General features: G+C 47.0%; 1 protein-coding gene across 1 annotated transcript in view; it reads left to right on the forward strand.

Moving 5' to 3' along the window:
- Positions 1–9,200, forward strand: part of SRSF4 (serine/arginine-rich splicing factor 4) — a 16,128-nt gene extending 6,928 nt beyond the window's left edge. Inside the window, exons 3-7 of the mRNA XM_009322263.1 lie at positions 2,992–3,134; positions 4,008–4,120; positions 5,893–6,107; positions 7,497–7,580; positions 7,756–9,200. Of these exons, the coding sequence (XP_009320538.1) occupies positions 2,992–3,134; positions 4,008–4,120; positions 5,893–6,107; positions 7,497–7,580; positions 7,756–8,539 (1,339 nt within the window). The 3' untranslated portion in view covers positions 8,540–9,200. The remainder of the gene's footprint in view (positions 1–2,991; positions 3,135–4,007; positions 4,121–5,892; positions 6,108–7,496; positions 7,581–7,755) is intronic.
- Positions 9,201–13,455: the final 4,255 nt, after the last annotated feature.

A 13,455-nucleotide genomic window follows, 5' to 3' on the forward strand; every position in this document is an offset into this window, starting at 1 on the left:
AAACTTCACAGATGTCTGGCCTGCGTTGGGAAAGGGTGGGGACAGCAGCTTTGAGGTTCTTCTCGGCACGTGGGACTCGTGCTTTTGGGCTCCACCGCATCTCCAGCACCAGCCATTCATGAGTAGTGGGAAAAAATTGGCACCTGGGGAATGCCACAGAGGTGGGCTTCATGCTGGTCCTGGTGGGCTGGCGTGGAGAGGGGGTGCGGAGCTGGCTGGGAGGATCCAGCGGGCTTCGAAAGCGATGCGGGTGGGGGAGCAGCTGAAAGAAGGAGAAAGATGAGGGTCTGCCTTTTATTTCATGTATTAAGCAATTTTAGAAATTCACATTTTTCCTTTCACTTCCGATTTAAAAAACAAAAAACCCCGACCTTTTGGGAGGTTCAGTCTCTTGGAATTGCTTGGGAAAAGGGGACGCTCCTGTAGCTTTTTCCTTTTCTGATACACGAACAGAAACTGGTGTAGCTTCACATTAGCTGAAGTAAATTGCATTGACACTTTTAGTAAGTAGTTTTATGCCACATATGAAGTAGTAATAGTAGACATTTAAAAGAAGATTTACTTGCGCTGCTGTCGTATCACAGCAGGTTCCGATTGCTGTAGTTAACAGCTGTGTCAGCAGTTGTGGCTTTCTGCGGTGTAAAACTCTGCTTCTGAAGGTTTTTGATTCATGTTTTTAGATCATACGGTGCAATATTACACATATTTAACAGGTAGATCAGTGTTACTTTCATTTATGAGTGATGTGGGGTATGATTTTTTTAGTATTCTTTAAAAGCAAGTAATCTCAAGGTTTGTACGAGCTTGCTTGTTTGTCTTGAAGAAAGAACTGCTGGAGGTGCTGTGTTTTGCCTGGTGTGTGGTGCGGGTGACCGAGTGCCCCCCCAAGCAACTTCTGGGTGCGCTTCTGGGAAGAACAAGCTCAATACCGTGCTCTGATCGAATTCAGATATCCCTCCGTTAGTCTAGCTTCAAATGTCTGTGCATTTATTGTCTTGAAAGTGCTGGTGCGTACCAGGCACTTCACCTTGTAAGTAATTGCTTTTAGGGTGAGATCTCGTTTAAATGTTTGAGCTTGCTTGCTCTATTTTTGGAATTGAAAGGAAGAAAGTTGCAATTTAAATGGTTTTATAATGAGTGTGATTGTTTCAATTGTTATAAATCAATCGCGCTTGTTTCTTCCATGAAACCACAGCACTTGCATGCGAAAGCAGCCACCTTATTTGTCATGTTTGGAGTCATTCTTAAGTTTATTTCGCTCATACAGGTACCATTACACAGCAAAGCTCTAGCCGTGGTTGGGGGGAGGCGGTGAGAAAGCTTAAAAATGAAGTGACCTAAAAGAGGCGGCCAGCATTTTTGTATCGGAGGTTTGCTCTTCTGGATCATTTAAAACACCAGCACTCACAAAAACTTCCCCCTGTGGCTTGCTAAGACCCAAGTTCAGGATTATGTGTTTGACTACAGTGGCCGGAGAGGTTGCAGCCGAAAAGAGGCTCCCCGTTGCACGCAGGGCCACAGCGTCCTCGGCTATTGCCTGGGGGACTCTGGAGCCTGGATCTGGTCTTGGCAGGTAACTGAAGGAGTCACTTCAACTGCAGGTAGACTCTGAACACCGATAAACAGCACTCTGATGCTTTTTGTCCTCTTCCCCTGACCCGTTGGGATAACGGGCATCTACACAATGTTGGTTTTTAAATAGGTGTTTAACTCTTGTCAGGTTAGAAATTGGCAGGCTCGAGTTTTGCTTCAGTGCTGCTGTGAGTGTGCTCTGCAACCGTAAGCAAGTCACTGGCTTGTCCCTGGGCACCAGCTGTAAGAAATTATTTAAAAACCCTACGCTCGGTCTTTTGGGATCTCTAGCCAACGGGGATTAGGCACTTGCAGCAGCTTAACGTTGGCACTGATGCCTGTGGCACCTCTCAAGATTAAACTGAAAACGCTGGCTTTAACTTCGCAGGCAAGCGGTGGTCTGCGAGCTTTTGTCCCTGTATTGTGTTCATTTTTTGGTAATAGGAAACCGATGCCAAAATGTTCATTTGAATGTTGAAATTAAGCATTATGTATATATTTTTTTTTTCAATTTGTATCCTTCCTCTTGCACTTGATCTGCCTGTGACTTCCAAGTCTTGAGCAAGGCTAGCGCAGCAGATGTTTTCAAACACAAAACTCTGTCTGTTCTTCTCTGGACCTGCACCCTGTGCTGCCCTTGCAAGGCCTCTTGGCCGCAGGTGGACTCTTCGTTTGCCCAGGGAATTTGTTCCTGGTTACCATTGCTGCATTTTCTCAAGTCCCTTAACGAGGTTTGGACTCGCCACGCTCTCTTAAATGCTAGGATATTAGAAATAGAGTGGGCATAAAACACTTTCTCAGCAGTACATGGGAAGCGGCAAGTATCTCAGCAGGTGGAAGCGCTGTCCTGTTGCAGGAGCGCGTTGCTTTTCTTACCCAAACCATCAGTACTGTCCACAGTCAAGAGTAAAATGAGCCTGATTAAAACAAAATCCCTTTTCCTAACCTGCCTTCGTATTTTATTTCTTGTTGGACCTTTCGTGCAGGGGGTGCAGACCGCTTGTGTTTACAGAGATGAACCAGTATTTCCATTTGAAGTGTAGGAATTAAGGTGGCTTCCTAATAGAACCAGGAGCGAACCCAGGGCTCCTCAAAAATCAGGATAAATCCTAATCCATGGAACATATATACTGCAATATCTGTCAAATGCCATTTCAGCCTCACTGCCGTTGAGCAAATTTATTGAATGAAGCAGCGTAGCACCATATTTAGTGGGTTTGTGGGGGCAATGCTCATGGCCTTGAACCCTTAGGCCGGCCTTCAGGAGGTTGCAACCGATGTTCATCTGAAGGACAGGACGCGGAGAGGCACGGTCTTGGGGCTCTGCAGAAACCTGCTGTGGGATACGAGTTGTTTTTGAGCAGAGGTACCTCGGGTTCAGTTCCTTCCGAGTGATTCTCTTTCTCTCCCTCTCTCTAGGTATGGCTTTGTTGAGTTCGATGATCTGCGAGATGCAGATGATGCTGTTTATGAGCTAAATGGTAAAGATCTTTGTGGGGAGAGAGTGATCGTTGAGCATGCCAGAGGCCCCCGTCGTGACAGCAGTTACGGTTCTGGACGCAGTAAGCACTAACATGCATTTGTATCCGTGACTTATTTTAAATAAAACATTTCTTGCTCACTTTTTTTTTTAAAGTAATTTTAAAAGAAAATGATATGAAGTTGTGAATAGTGTTCTGTAACTGTAAATGTAACTGTTGATCTGCATATTTATTAACTTTGTTGTATTAAATATTTTAACTGATAAATTAATAAACACAATTTCTTGTACCATTTTTATTATTATCTTTTCGTTTAACTATTTGAATGGTTTATTTGCAATGTGATGTTTAACATAGACTTAACAAAGACCTCAATGTTTTAATTAAAAGAGTCCTTTGAGGCTAAGATGACTGCCCGTTCCATTTGCTGACCTTGGGTTACCTTTCCATGAGTGGCTCTTTGACCTTTGTGGCCCTTGGCTGACCAAAAAAGGAAGCCATGTGACGACCGCAACCTTTTCCCATTAGACCTGGGTGGTGAGGACCCCAAGGGTTAGAGACAGATGAGATTAATCTGAAATAGGTGCCTGAAAAGCTTTATTCATGTCAGATATTCAGAAAACCTTTAAGCAATGTAAGTAACATTAGTAAACTGGCTTAATTTGGTTTCTTCTTTCAAACTGTTTTAAAAGTAACTTAAATTTAATTGCATGTTAATTGTAGCGTAATTATAATTATGTGCATTGTTTTAATTATGTGCTCGTAGTGATTTTTTTTTTAATGCTTTGGATCTTTGTAACATTTTATACAAGGGGGATCGAATTTAGACTAGCGGGTGGGTGAATTCTTAATGTCTTTGCGAACATACGGGGCAGAAAGTTTTCGTCCGGGATGTAGAGCGAGCGCTCCATTTCCCTAGTTGAAGTACTGCTGTCTGCTTGTCACCTCCTAAAGGTGGATATGGTTATAGAAGAAGCGGAAGAGATAAGTACGGTCCTCCTACCCGTACAGAATACAGATTGATTGTGGAAAATTTGTCAAGCCGCTGCAGTTGGCAAGATCTGAAGGTATGGGGCCCCTTTCTTTACCCTCTCTCTGTTAAAGAGCACAAAGGGTAAAAAAGTTAGCTTCCCTTTCAACAAGGAAAAATGGTAATACACCTGTGTTCTTGACCCCAGCTTGTTAATAACTCCGTGTGCTCGTACGCATACCAGTAGATGTTGGAAGTAATACACACGTTCGGTCAATACGGAAGTGTATTTGCATGTGTGAAATCATTACTGCAACGTTGGGAGTTGCACCTGCGGACGTGGTGTCGCTGGACAGTGGGAGAATAACTTTTTTCCTTAACACAAACCAACATCACGTACAGACGTGTTTTATCTTAAGCCCTGCCAAAACAGACTTTAATCATGCCAGTGGTAGGGTTCACTAGAGATGGAGGAGTTTGCCCTTGTCACTTTGGATTTTATTCATCAACTTGTGAGGTGCTAGAGCTATTTGGAAATGATAGCATCGTTCTTGCACCGTCTCTGTTAAGAATTTCCACACCGTGTAAAGCTGTTTTAAAGAGTTTCAGGTAAAGGATGCTTCCGGAATGAGCAGTCATGCAAAGCCTCTGCCAAAAGCTAGTATTTTCTTAAATCCAGAGGAGCGGAAGGTGATTCTCAGCAGTGGAAGTGTTGGGTAACACTGTGTAGCCCACAGTACCTCCGAGTACGCTGGAGGAGAAGTGTTGACTCGTGATTATCTGCATCATGGAGGGGGGGGGCAGGACAGGGAGCAGAATTTCAATAGTAGGTGCAAAAAGATAGTGTTTCCTTATCAAACTTAGCAGCAATGGTTAAAAACACTTGTTCTTACAGGAACGCTTTCTTTTATGGTTCTCTTTAAAGGATGTGTAAAATTTGTTCTAAACAAACTTTGACGTAGTAGAAACTGGTCTGTAATTGAATATGTAACACTAGTTCAGGTACGTACTGAGATTCTTCGCGTCTTTTGTTGTTAATGCTTCACACCATCAATAGCTTGTCTTTGCTTCTGGTATTAAAAATTGTAAGTAGAGCATGGCATGATTAATCCTCTACTGGATGCACTGCTTTTTTTTGAATAGCTTTCATTTCAGTGTACTTAAGATGGGAGCAGCTGGGTTGAAAACAGACTGAACCGGAGTTCTGTGCCCCGTTTCCCTTGCAGCCCAAGTCCGCAGCGGCTGAAAGGCGGCCCTGTCTGGCGGCTTGCTCAAAGCAGGGCGGAGTGGCCCTCCCTGATAAACAGACGAGTTTAGTAATTGAAACAGAGAAGCCAGGAAGCATGAAGTGGGAAAATGAATTGAGCTTTTACTTGTGTGGGGGTTTCTTCCAGCAGAATGAGATATGTTACCTAGGTGGAGGACGAAGGGAAGCCTGCTTGCCTGTAGTCGTCTTGCCTCTTCTTATTCGGCCTTTAAGTTTATCACCTTTCCCAGGTTACCTTTAAAAACATGATTTAGAGAGCAAGCGTTTTATTTCTTTAACAACTTTTTGTAATTCGAAACTTATCGTAGTCCAGAGCATATTTGGTATTAGACTCGAGATGGGAGACCTTAAATTACCATTTGGCTCAAAACTATCAACACCACCTTGGTTCTAATCACACAAACTCCCTGAAACCGTAGTGTGTTATTTGGCTTGCTCGGAAACCCTGGCGTTAGCACGGCAAATGCTGTTTGGTTAAAACCCTTGCTGACATCCGTGTGAATAGAAGAGGCTAAGTGAGCATCGTTGCAGAAATGAACGGGGTCAGCCTGGAAGCCTGACTCTGGATTCGAGGCAATGGTTATTCTGTCCTCTTCCTCTAGGATTATATGCGTCAGGCAGGGGAAGTGACATATGCAGATGCACACAAAGGAAGGAAAAATGAAGGTGTGATTGAGTTCAAATCCTATTCTGACATGAAAAGAGCCCTTGAAAAGCTGGACGGGACAGAAGTAAATGGCAGAAAGATTAGATTAGTGGAAGACAGACCTGGATCGAGACGGCGCCGCTCTTACTCCAGGAGCCGAAGCCATTCGAGGTATGTCTCTTTTATAATGTAGCTCAGGCTGAATCGAGCTGCAATTACATGAACATACAGCAGGTTCCAAAACACCTTGGAAGTGTTCAGAGTTCTCAATAAATCCAGTTTTTGAGAATGTATTAGTTACCTGCAAGTAACCAAGGGAAATGAGGCCTCTGCTCAGAGGTGTCTCCTTGGTGAATGTGTGTATCTGCCAGCTGAACACCCGACAGCATGCTACTGTTCTTCCCCAACTACAGCAAGTCCGTAGTCCTTGCTGTCTTGCAGGAGAAGGCTGCGTGGCAGGTGGAGCTGTGCATACCGACTGAAACAGAAGGTGCTTTTAACACTTCGGCTCTGAACATTGTGTTCTGCTACAAGCACCAGGACTAACAGTTCTTTCTCAGCTTGGAAACCCCCACCCGTTCCCTGTTTCCTAGATACTTGCTGCTTTCGTTGTATGGTTGAGTGAATTGCTTCGGCACGCAACGCCAAGTATTTTCCCCTTTCCATTCTGGGGTAGAACTTGTTGTTGCAAGAAAACTCAGGCAAACTTCTACTGTTCATAGAACAACTTGCTTACGAAATCAAAGGGGGTTGGGCCCCTCACTACAAGAAGGACGTCGAGGTGCTGGAGCGTGTCCAGAGAAGGGCAACGAGGCTGGTGAGGGGTCTGGAGAACAAGTCCTGTGAGGAGTGTCTGAGGGAACTGGGGTTGTTTAGCCTGGAGAAAAGGAGGCTCAGGGGAGACCTCATCGCTCTCTACAACCACCTGAAAGGAGGCTGTAGCGAGGTGGGGGTCGGTCTCTTCTCCCAAGGAACAAGCGATAGGACGAGAGGAAACGGCCTCAAGTTGCGCCAGGGGAGGTTTAGATTGGATGTGAGGAAAAATGTCTTTACTGAAGGAGTGGTTAAACATTGGAACAGGCTGCCCAGGGAAGTGGTGGAGTCACCATCCCTGGAGGTATTTAAAAGACGGGTAGATGAGGCGCTTAGGGACATGGTTTAGTGGGCATGGGGGTGTTGGGTTGACGGTTGGACTCGATGATCTTGGAGGTCTCTTCCAGCCTTAATGATTCTATGATTCTAAAGCCTGAAGTCAAAGCTTTATCTTAGTGTCTCACTGTATTCAAACTCTGACTTGATTGGGAAAGTGATTCTCGCTTCCTGGTCTTAAATAAGGTTGCGTATTTTCTTCCAGATTAGCAACCCTGCTCCCTTCCAGACACGGCGGCAGGGGGTGAGCAGTGGGGAGAAGGGTACTCTGTAACTGTACTGTGTAACGCTCTCACCGTTCCGCTGCGTGAAAGGTGCTTTCATACTATGGGGTTTCACCCACAGGGGACGAGGGGATCACAAGCTCTCCGTGGGCACGTGCTAACGTTAAGCTGATTGATTTTGTTCCAGGTCTCGCTCTCGAAGCAGACATTCTCATAAGAGCAGGAGCCGCACTGCCAGTAGTAGTCGCTCCAAGAGTAGATCAAGATCCAGGTACGTCTTTGTGTTGGAAGAAATGGGGGCTACCCGCTTAAATGAGAAGCATCATCCTAAATTTGCAGTAGGAACACTGTTTTTCTTTTCCCTACCGTATTACGCATGCTATTTAAGTGCTAGTCAAATCCAAGCCGCACTAAAGTGGAGCTGTCTGTTGCCTTTGCACTTTCAGGTCTGTGTCCCGTTCCAGAAGCAAGAGCCGTAGTCGAAGCAAGAGCCGTAGCAGAGGCCAAAAAGAGAAAAGCAGGACTCCAAGTAAAGAGGATAAAAGTAGGAGCCGCAGCAGGAGTGCAGAGAAATCCCGAAACAAAAGTAAAGATAAATCTGAGGGCACTCTCCATAACAGTGATGAGAAAGCAAAGAGCAGGAGCCGCAGCAAGGAAAAGAGTAGGAGCAGGAGTGGGAGTAAGGACAGGGGAGAGACGAGGGAGAGCATGAGGAGTAGGAGCAAGGAGAAGAGTAGAAGCAAGGACAGGGAGAAGAGCATTAGCAAGGCTAGAAGCAGGAGCAAGAGCAGGGATGAGAGTAGGAGCAGGAGCCACAGTAAGGATAAAAGGAAAAGTAGGAAGAGAAGCAGGGATGACAGCAGGAGTAGAAGCAGGAGCCGCAGCAAGAGTGAGAAAAGCAAGAGGCGCAGCAAGCGAGACAGCAAACCAAGTAGCAAGAAGAAAAGGAAGGACAGCCACGAGCGGTCCAGGTCAGCCTCCAAAGAAAAGGAGCATCTAAAATCAGATTCTGACAAAAAGGAGGCAAAAGGTGAGGGTGAGGATGCAGCCGCACGTCGGGTGTCTCGCTCCAGGTCTAGGTCAATTTCCAAGTCAAAACCAAATGTCAAATCAGATTCTCGTTCCAGGTCTAAATCCGTTTCAAAGCCTAGGTCCCGGTCCAAGTCTAGGTCTAGGTCTGCCTCTAGGTCACGCTCCCGATCACGGTCAAGGTCTCGCTCCAGATCCTAACCTTGCTGCAACCACACTTGGAACGGTTGGAAAAGTCTTTTGTACATGTTTAGTAGCTGTAGCACAAGTGATTGAAGTAGAAAACATGTCGATGCTGTATATTTTTAACGACCCTGATGGCATGTCTGTCATTGTTAGCTGCAGTGCTCCCTCCCTGCAGCGCGCTCTGGTGCAAGGCTGTTCAGCTCATTTTCTATCCTACAGAAAGGTTCTCTTTAAATATAACTCTTCCTAGAGCACCAAAATTGCCCTGTTTTTCCAGGAAGGGCCTTGCAGAGAATGAGCACTGCGCCTTGGTGGGTTTATGAGATTGCAGTGATGACTGATAGGTAGGTATGACGGCTTCACCAGTCTTTGCCCTTGAATTGATGCCCTTTGATGTATGCCATTTAGTGGAAGTGCTAAGTCTTAAGTTTCATACTACTTTTGTTTCATATTTTTTTGGACTTACAAAGTTGTGAATAGCACAGTTAAAAGGGGAAAAAAAAAATAGGTACCTGCAGTAATCCATAGGGAAAAGAAGTATAGTTCCATATTCTGGTATTGTGACAATATCCTTGTTTTATATTAAATTTTTTTATTTTATTTTTCCCTGTCTTGCAAAGTACAGTGATTCCTGTTTCCATGAAATTTGAATAAAGACTATTTTTGCTTGATGACATTTGGTGGTGGTTCCATGAAGTTGTGTTGTGATTGTCACTGTTTCATATCGATTGGTCTAAGCCTGAGTTTGCAGAAGAGTTACTCGCAGAGAATGGGTTCTCGGTTCAGGAAGCCACCTAATACTAAATGTAGTCAGGACACTGAATACAATCCAGTTAAAATAACTCATTTCTCTAGAAACACTTACCGTGGTGTTTGGAGCTTTCACAGTGCAATAAGGAGAAGAATACAGGGAAATGAACCAGAAGCAGTAATGAAGGTGACAAGCCAGTTTTCCACTGTCTGTACAAACGAAACGTGGTGAGCTTCAGCTTCCGTAATACAGGGAAGAAGATTTTTCACTCACAGCTGGCTCGACTCACGCCAACTGAAATCACTGCTTGTCCCACAACATTTGACGCGTTGTACAGCTGATGCTGGAGGTGAGTGTGGCTGGCAGGGAAAGCGTGCTTTTCTGCTCCTTGCTTTATTCTTCAGATCATCAGTTCAAGTGTTTCCTCTTTCACACCGTTGGCCTTTCCTACGGTACCTTTGGGAAAAGAAGGGGAAAGCAGCACGATGCTTTCATAGGTGTTTTTCTAGTCTAGCACACTCAGCAGCAGAATGCGAAGCCGTCCCAGCTGTTTACTTCTGGTTCTTCTTTGATTTCGTGATCCCTGATTGCCAGTTTGGGGTTTCGGTCATAAACCGTGACTTTCTAAATTGGAAGGTGTTAGTCTGACCCAGGCGGGACGAGGATGTTACAGACTCCGATAGCATGAACCAGCCTTTGCTCTGGGCACTGCGCAGCAGCCGGTGTTTGTCTTAATGTCCCCCAAAAATGCGGGTGGAATTGTAGCTTGGGGGTTTCCAGTCATAGGTCGAAGGTTCAGTTCGTGTACGGCCCTCTCCCGCAGGGAGCTGCTCTACAGGAACCCTGTCTGCTCTGAATTCGCAGCGCCCAGGAGGGCTCTGCCATCTAACTGAAATTCCCCAGCGCTCGCTTTCCCAGTCCGGCTTCTCTAGTTAGACCCAGAGCAATTTGGAGTTGAGGCTGGACCCTCAGGTTGTCTCTTCTCAGCATATTTTCCAGGAGTTTTTCCTCCTACTAAAACACCTCTGAGTGCTTCTGAGGAGCTCTGGGCTTGGAAACACTGGGAGTGGTGGGGGCTGCTCTGCTGGCGTGTCCCCAGCGTCCCCGTGGACGTGGGGAGGGAGGAAGGCACCTTCTAGCAGGAGTTTTGTAGATGTTCCTGAAGAATATCCCGATTTTAGACTTGGGCCGCTAGCAAATTGCTCAAACTGAACTTTCCACAAGCTCTTCTGTTGCCCGGGTGGCTTTGAATGAAGAACTGGCACCCCCGGCCCCCCGCTCTGCCTGCCAGCAGTGTTCTGAAAAACGAAAGGCAAAACATATTTTGTGAGTTCGTACTTGGCCTGGAAAAAGAGAGTTTAGTTATGGCTTTACCAAAAACTTTTCTTTAGCAAATTTCAAACTGCTAACAATACTTATGACGGCAGTTCTCGCAGCTGGATGTTAACTTCATAGGTGCAAGTAATTTGATCATTTGAAACTTGTACTACCATATTAAAAAGGTGAAAGGGCGATAGATCGTAAGAGTTGCTTTCAACACAAAATATTTCCGTAGAGTTTAAGAGGGGTCAGGACTTGGTGAGTGGCTCAGACTTTATCAAATGTCATATTACTGCAGCAGCATCAGAAAGCTCTGCAGAAGCGATATTTAATTTCTTTAGAAGGAAAAGCCTTTTTCAGCTATATACATTTAGTGCTTTAACATCTTAGGCGCACATAATAACATTTCTAATCCCTTTTGCTGCTTAAACTTAGCACAGAAGGAAACCAGGCTAGGCAAGATGTTTGCTAATAGGGGATAATTAGCCAAAAAATACCTTTAAGAAAATCTGCAAATGATAAAGTCTAGGCTAAGACTTTAAAAAGTGACTCTGGCTTTTGCTGTCTGGCTGCCAAGGTCGCTCCTAATGAAGTGAGCGTGGTTTTAGTGAGCCCTCTGGGAGAAACATTTCTTCCCTAAATACCCAAACACAGGCCTTTGGAGATGGAGATACGCGGAAAACTTTTGGCTGAGGTGTAAATGTTCATTGTGTGCAGTGAGGGATGTTCCCTGCAACAGGAAAGACAAAAATCCTTCGAGGTTGCGTGCGTGAGCACCTCGGGCGATGCTGAAAGCATGGAGCCAGCGCCCGCGCCGCGGGGAGGGTTCTGTGTGTGAATAGGGCGTTAGTGTGGGGGTTTGGCATCATTAATTGCCAGTTCCCTGCTTTTGTTCCTGCCGTTTTCAAAGCAGGGGATTGATTGTTGCAAACAAATTATCAAGGGGTAGAAAAAACAGATTTTGATTTAAAAAAAAAAAAAAAAAGCCATTTGCAAGCTGGGCAGCCCGAGATCGGTGCCTGTTTGCCCAAGTTTGTGCTTCTCTATCAGGAGTCGTCCTTGGCTTATGCCTGTGGGGGCAGCTCTTAACAAAGTCACGTAAGTATTTAAAGATGCACCTAGAGCATCAAATTCTTACTGACATCCAGAACAAGCGCTTCCGAATTGGTCACCGATCGGAGACAGGGTCTTCTGCAAAGGGTTCCTTACCTGCGCTCCAGGCTCCTGCTACCTCAGCAAACCTTGCTCCGAGGCTGTGATCCGGCTGGATTTGTTTTGAACACGAGTAACCCCAGTGAAGGGCTGGGACTCTTCTCATGCTTGACATGAAGCCTGTGCTTAAGCACTTGCCACAATTCAGCTCTGCACCCTCCCGTGCTTTGGTTTACCCCTAAATGCGCCCAGATCTAAGCGGGGGCTGCAGCGATGGAGCGACCCCAGCAGCAGCATTACCCCCATCCCCAGGGCGAGCTGCTTTCTCAGCCTGTTGAGTCCTTTTTTTGGATGGCTTGAGGTTGCCGCATCTCTGGCTGCTCCCATGAAGTTAGAAACAAAGCCGGGAACCTGGCTGTGCCACCACACGCACGTGGTGCAGCCACAGCTCGTGCTGGGCACCTGCTCAGAAAGGATGTGGTAGGAGCAACAGGGGGGAGAGCGACTTCCCAAAGAGGAGATTTCATCACCTGGAACCATCAGGAAGGTGCAAAATTAAACCCTTGCACCTGCTCCGGGCTATGACCCGTCCTTGGGTGTCGAATGCCCCAGTGTCTTCCTGCAGGAAGGTCCCAGTGCTGGCAGCAGGACAAGCAAGTGGCTTGTTCGGGGCTGTGTCCCCATGCGTCCTGGTCTGGGGGGGGGCTGGTGATGCGCCCGTGGGCTGGACATGGTGGGGAGGTGAGAGCTGTCCCAAAATGCGCTGAGCTGCTGAGCAAAGCAAGCTCCGACGCCCTCGCCCCGCTCCCGCCGTGCATCTCGGCTGGGGCTTTCTTCCTCTGCTGTAAAGGCAGGCAGTGAAGGCAGCCTTTAGCAAGGCAAGCTGTAAAGCAGGATTTAGCACATAAAAGGCGTTGCTGCCACTGTTCACAGCAGGTACAGAAGTTTGTATTAAAAAAAAAAAAAACAAAAAGGCATTATTTCCTCCGCCTCTGTGGGGTGGGGGACTCCAGCTGCCACCAAGTCCCCTGCAGGGTTCCCTGCAGCCTCCTTGTCCCCTGGGCCCTGGTCTGGGAATGGGCTCCTCCAAGGAAGCTGCTGTGGTCCCCATCACAGCCCAGTGTCCCCAGTTGGCGGCTGAGATGATGGTGGTCGTTGCCTCCAGCCTCTCTGCCTGTGGGTGCTGGTGGGCTCCGTGGGCTGGCCTGGGGGTCCTCAAACCTCTCCTGGTCCCTGTGTCCCCACCTCGGCTGTGATCCCAGCATCTCTGCTTCTTTTCCAGGACTGAGACCCGCCCCCCCAAAATATCCCCACAGGCTGCTGATGGCTGAGATGCTCCAATGCCCGGGATGCTCTAGGTCTCAACCTGAGAGCACAGCGTTGCACCCACCACCCCTCCGTCACCAACCCACCACCACGTTTGCCCCTTCCCTGCCCTGAGAGAGCTGCGTCGGGCTGCAGAGCCCTCGAGCGCCGTGAGGTCTTGAGCCCAGGGGGTGGCACCTCCGCTCATCATCCCCAAATCCCCAGGCGAAACAGCAGCGCTAAAAATCAAAAGCCTTTTTTCCCACCACCCCCAGCCCAGGGGATGCTGTGGTTCACGCAGAGCTGGCCTCCGCGGGAGAAAACGGCCCCGCTGTAACCCAGGTGAGAGGAGCCGCTTTCCCAAGCGTTTTGGGTGTGTTGCGCTTATTCCTTATCTGAATTT

The sequence above is a fragment of the Pygoscelis adeliae genome, unplaced genomic scaffold (genome assembly GCF_000699105.1).
Source record: "Pygoscelis adeliae isolate BGI_AS28 unplaced genomic scaffold, ASM69910v1 Scaffold513, whole genome shotgun sequence".
Lineage (NCBI taxonomy): Eukaryota > Metazoa > Chordata > Aves > Sphenisciformes > Spheniscidae > Pygoscelis > Pygoscelis adeliae.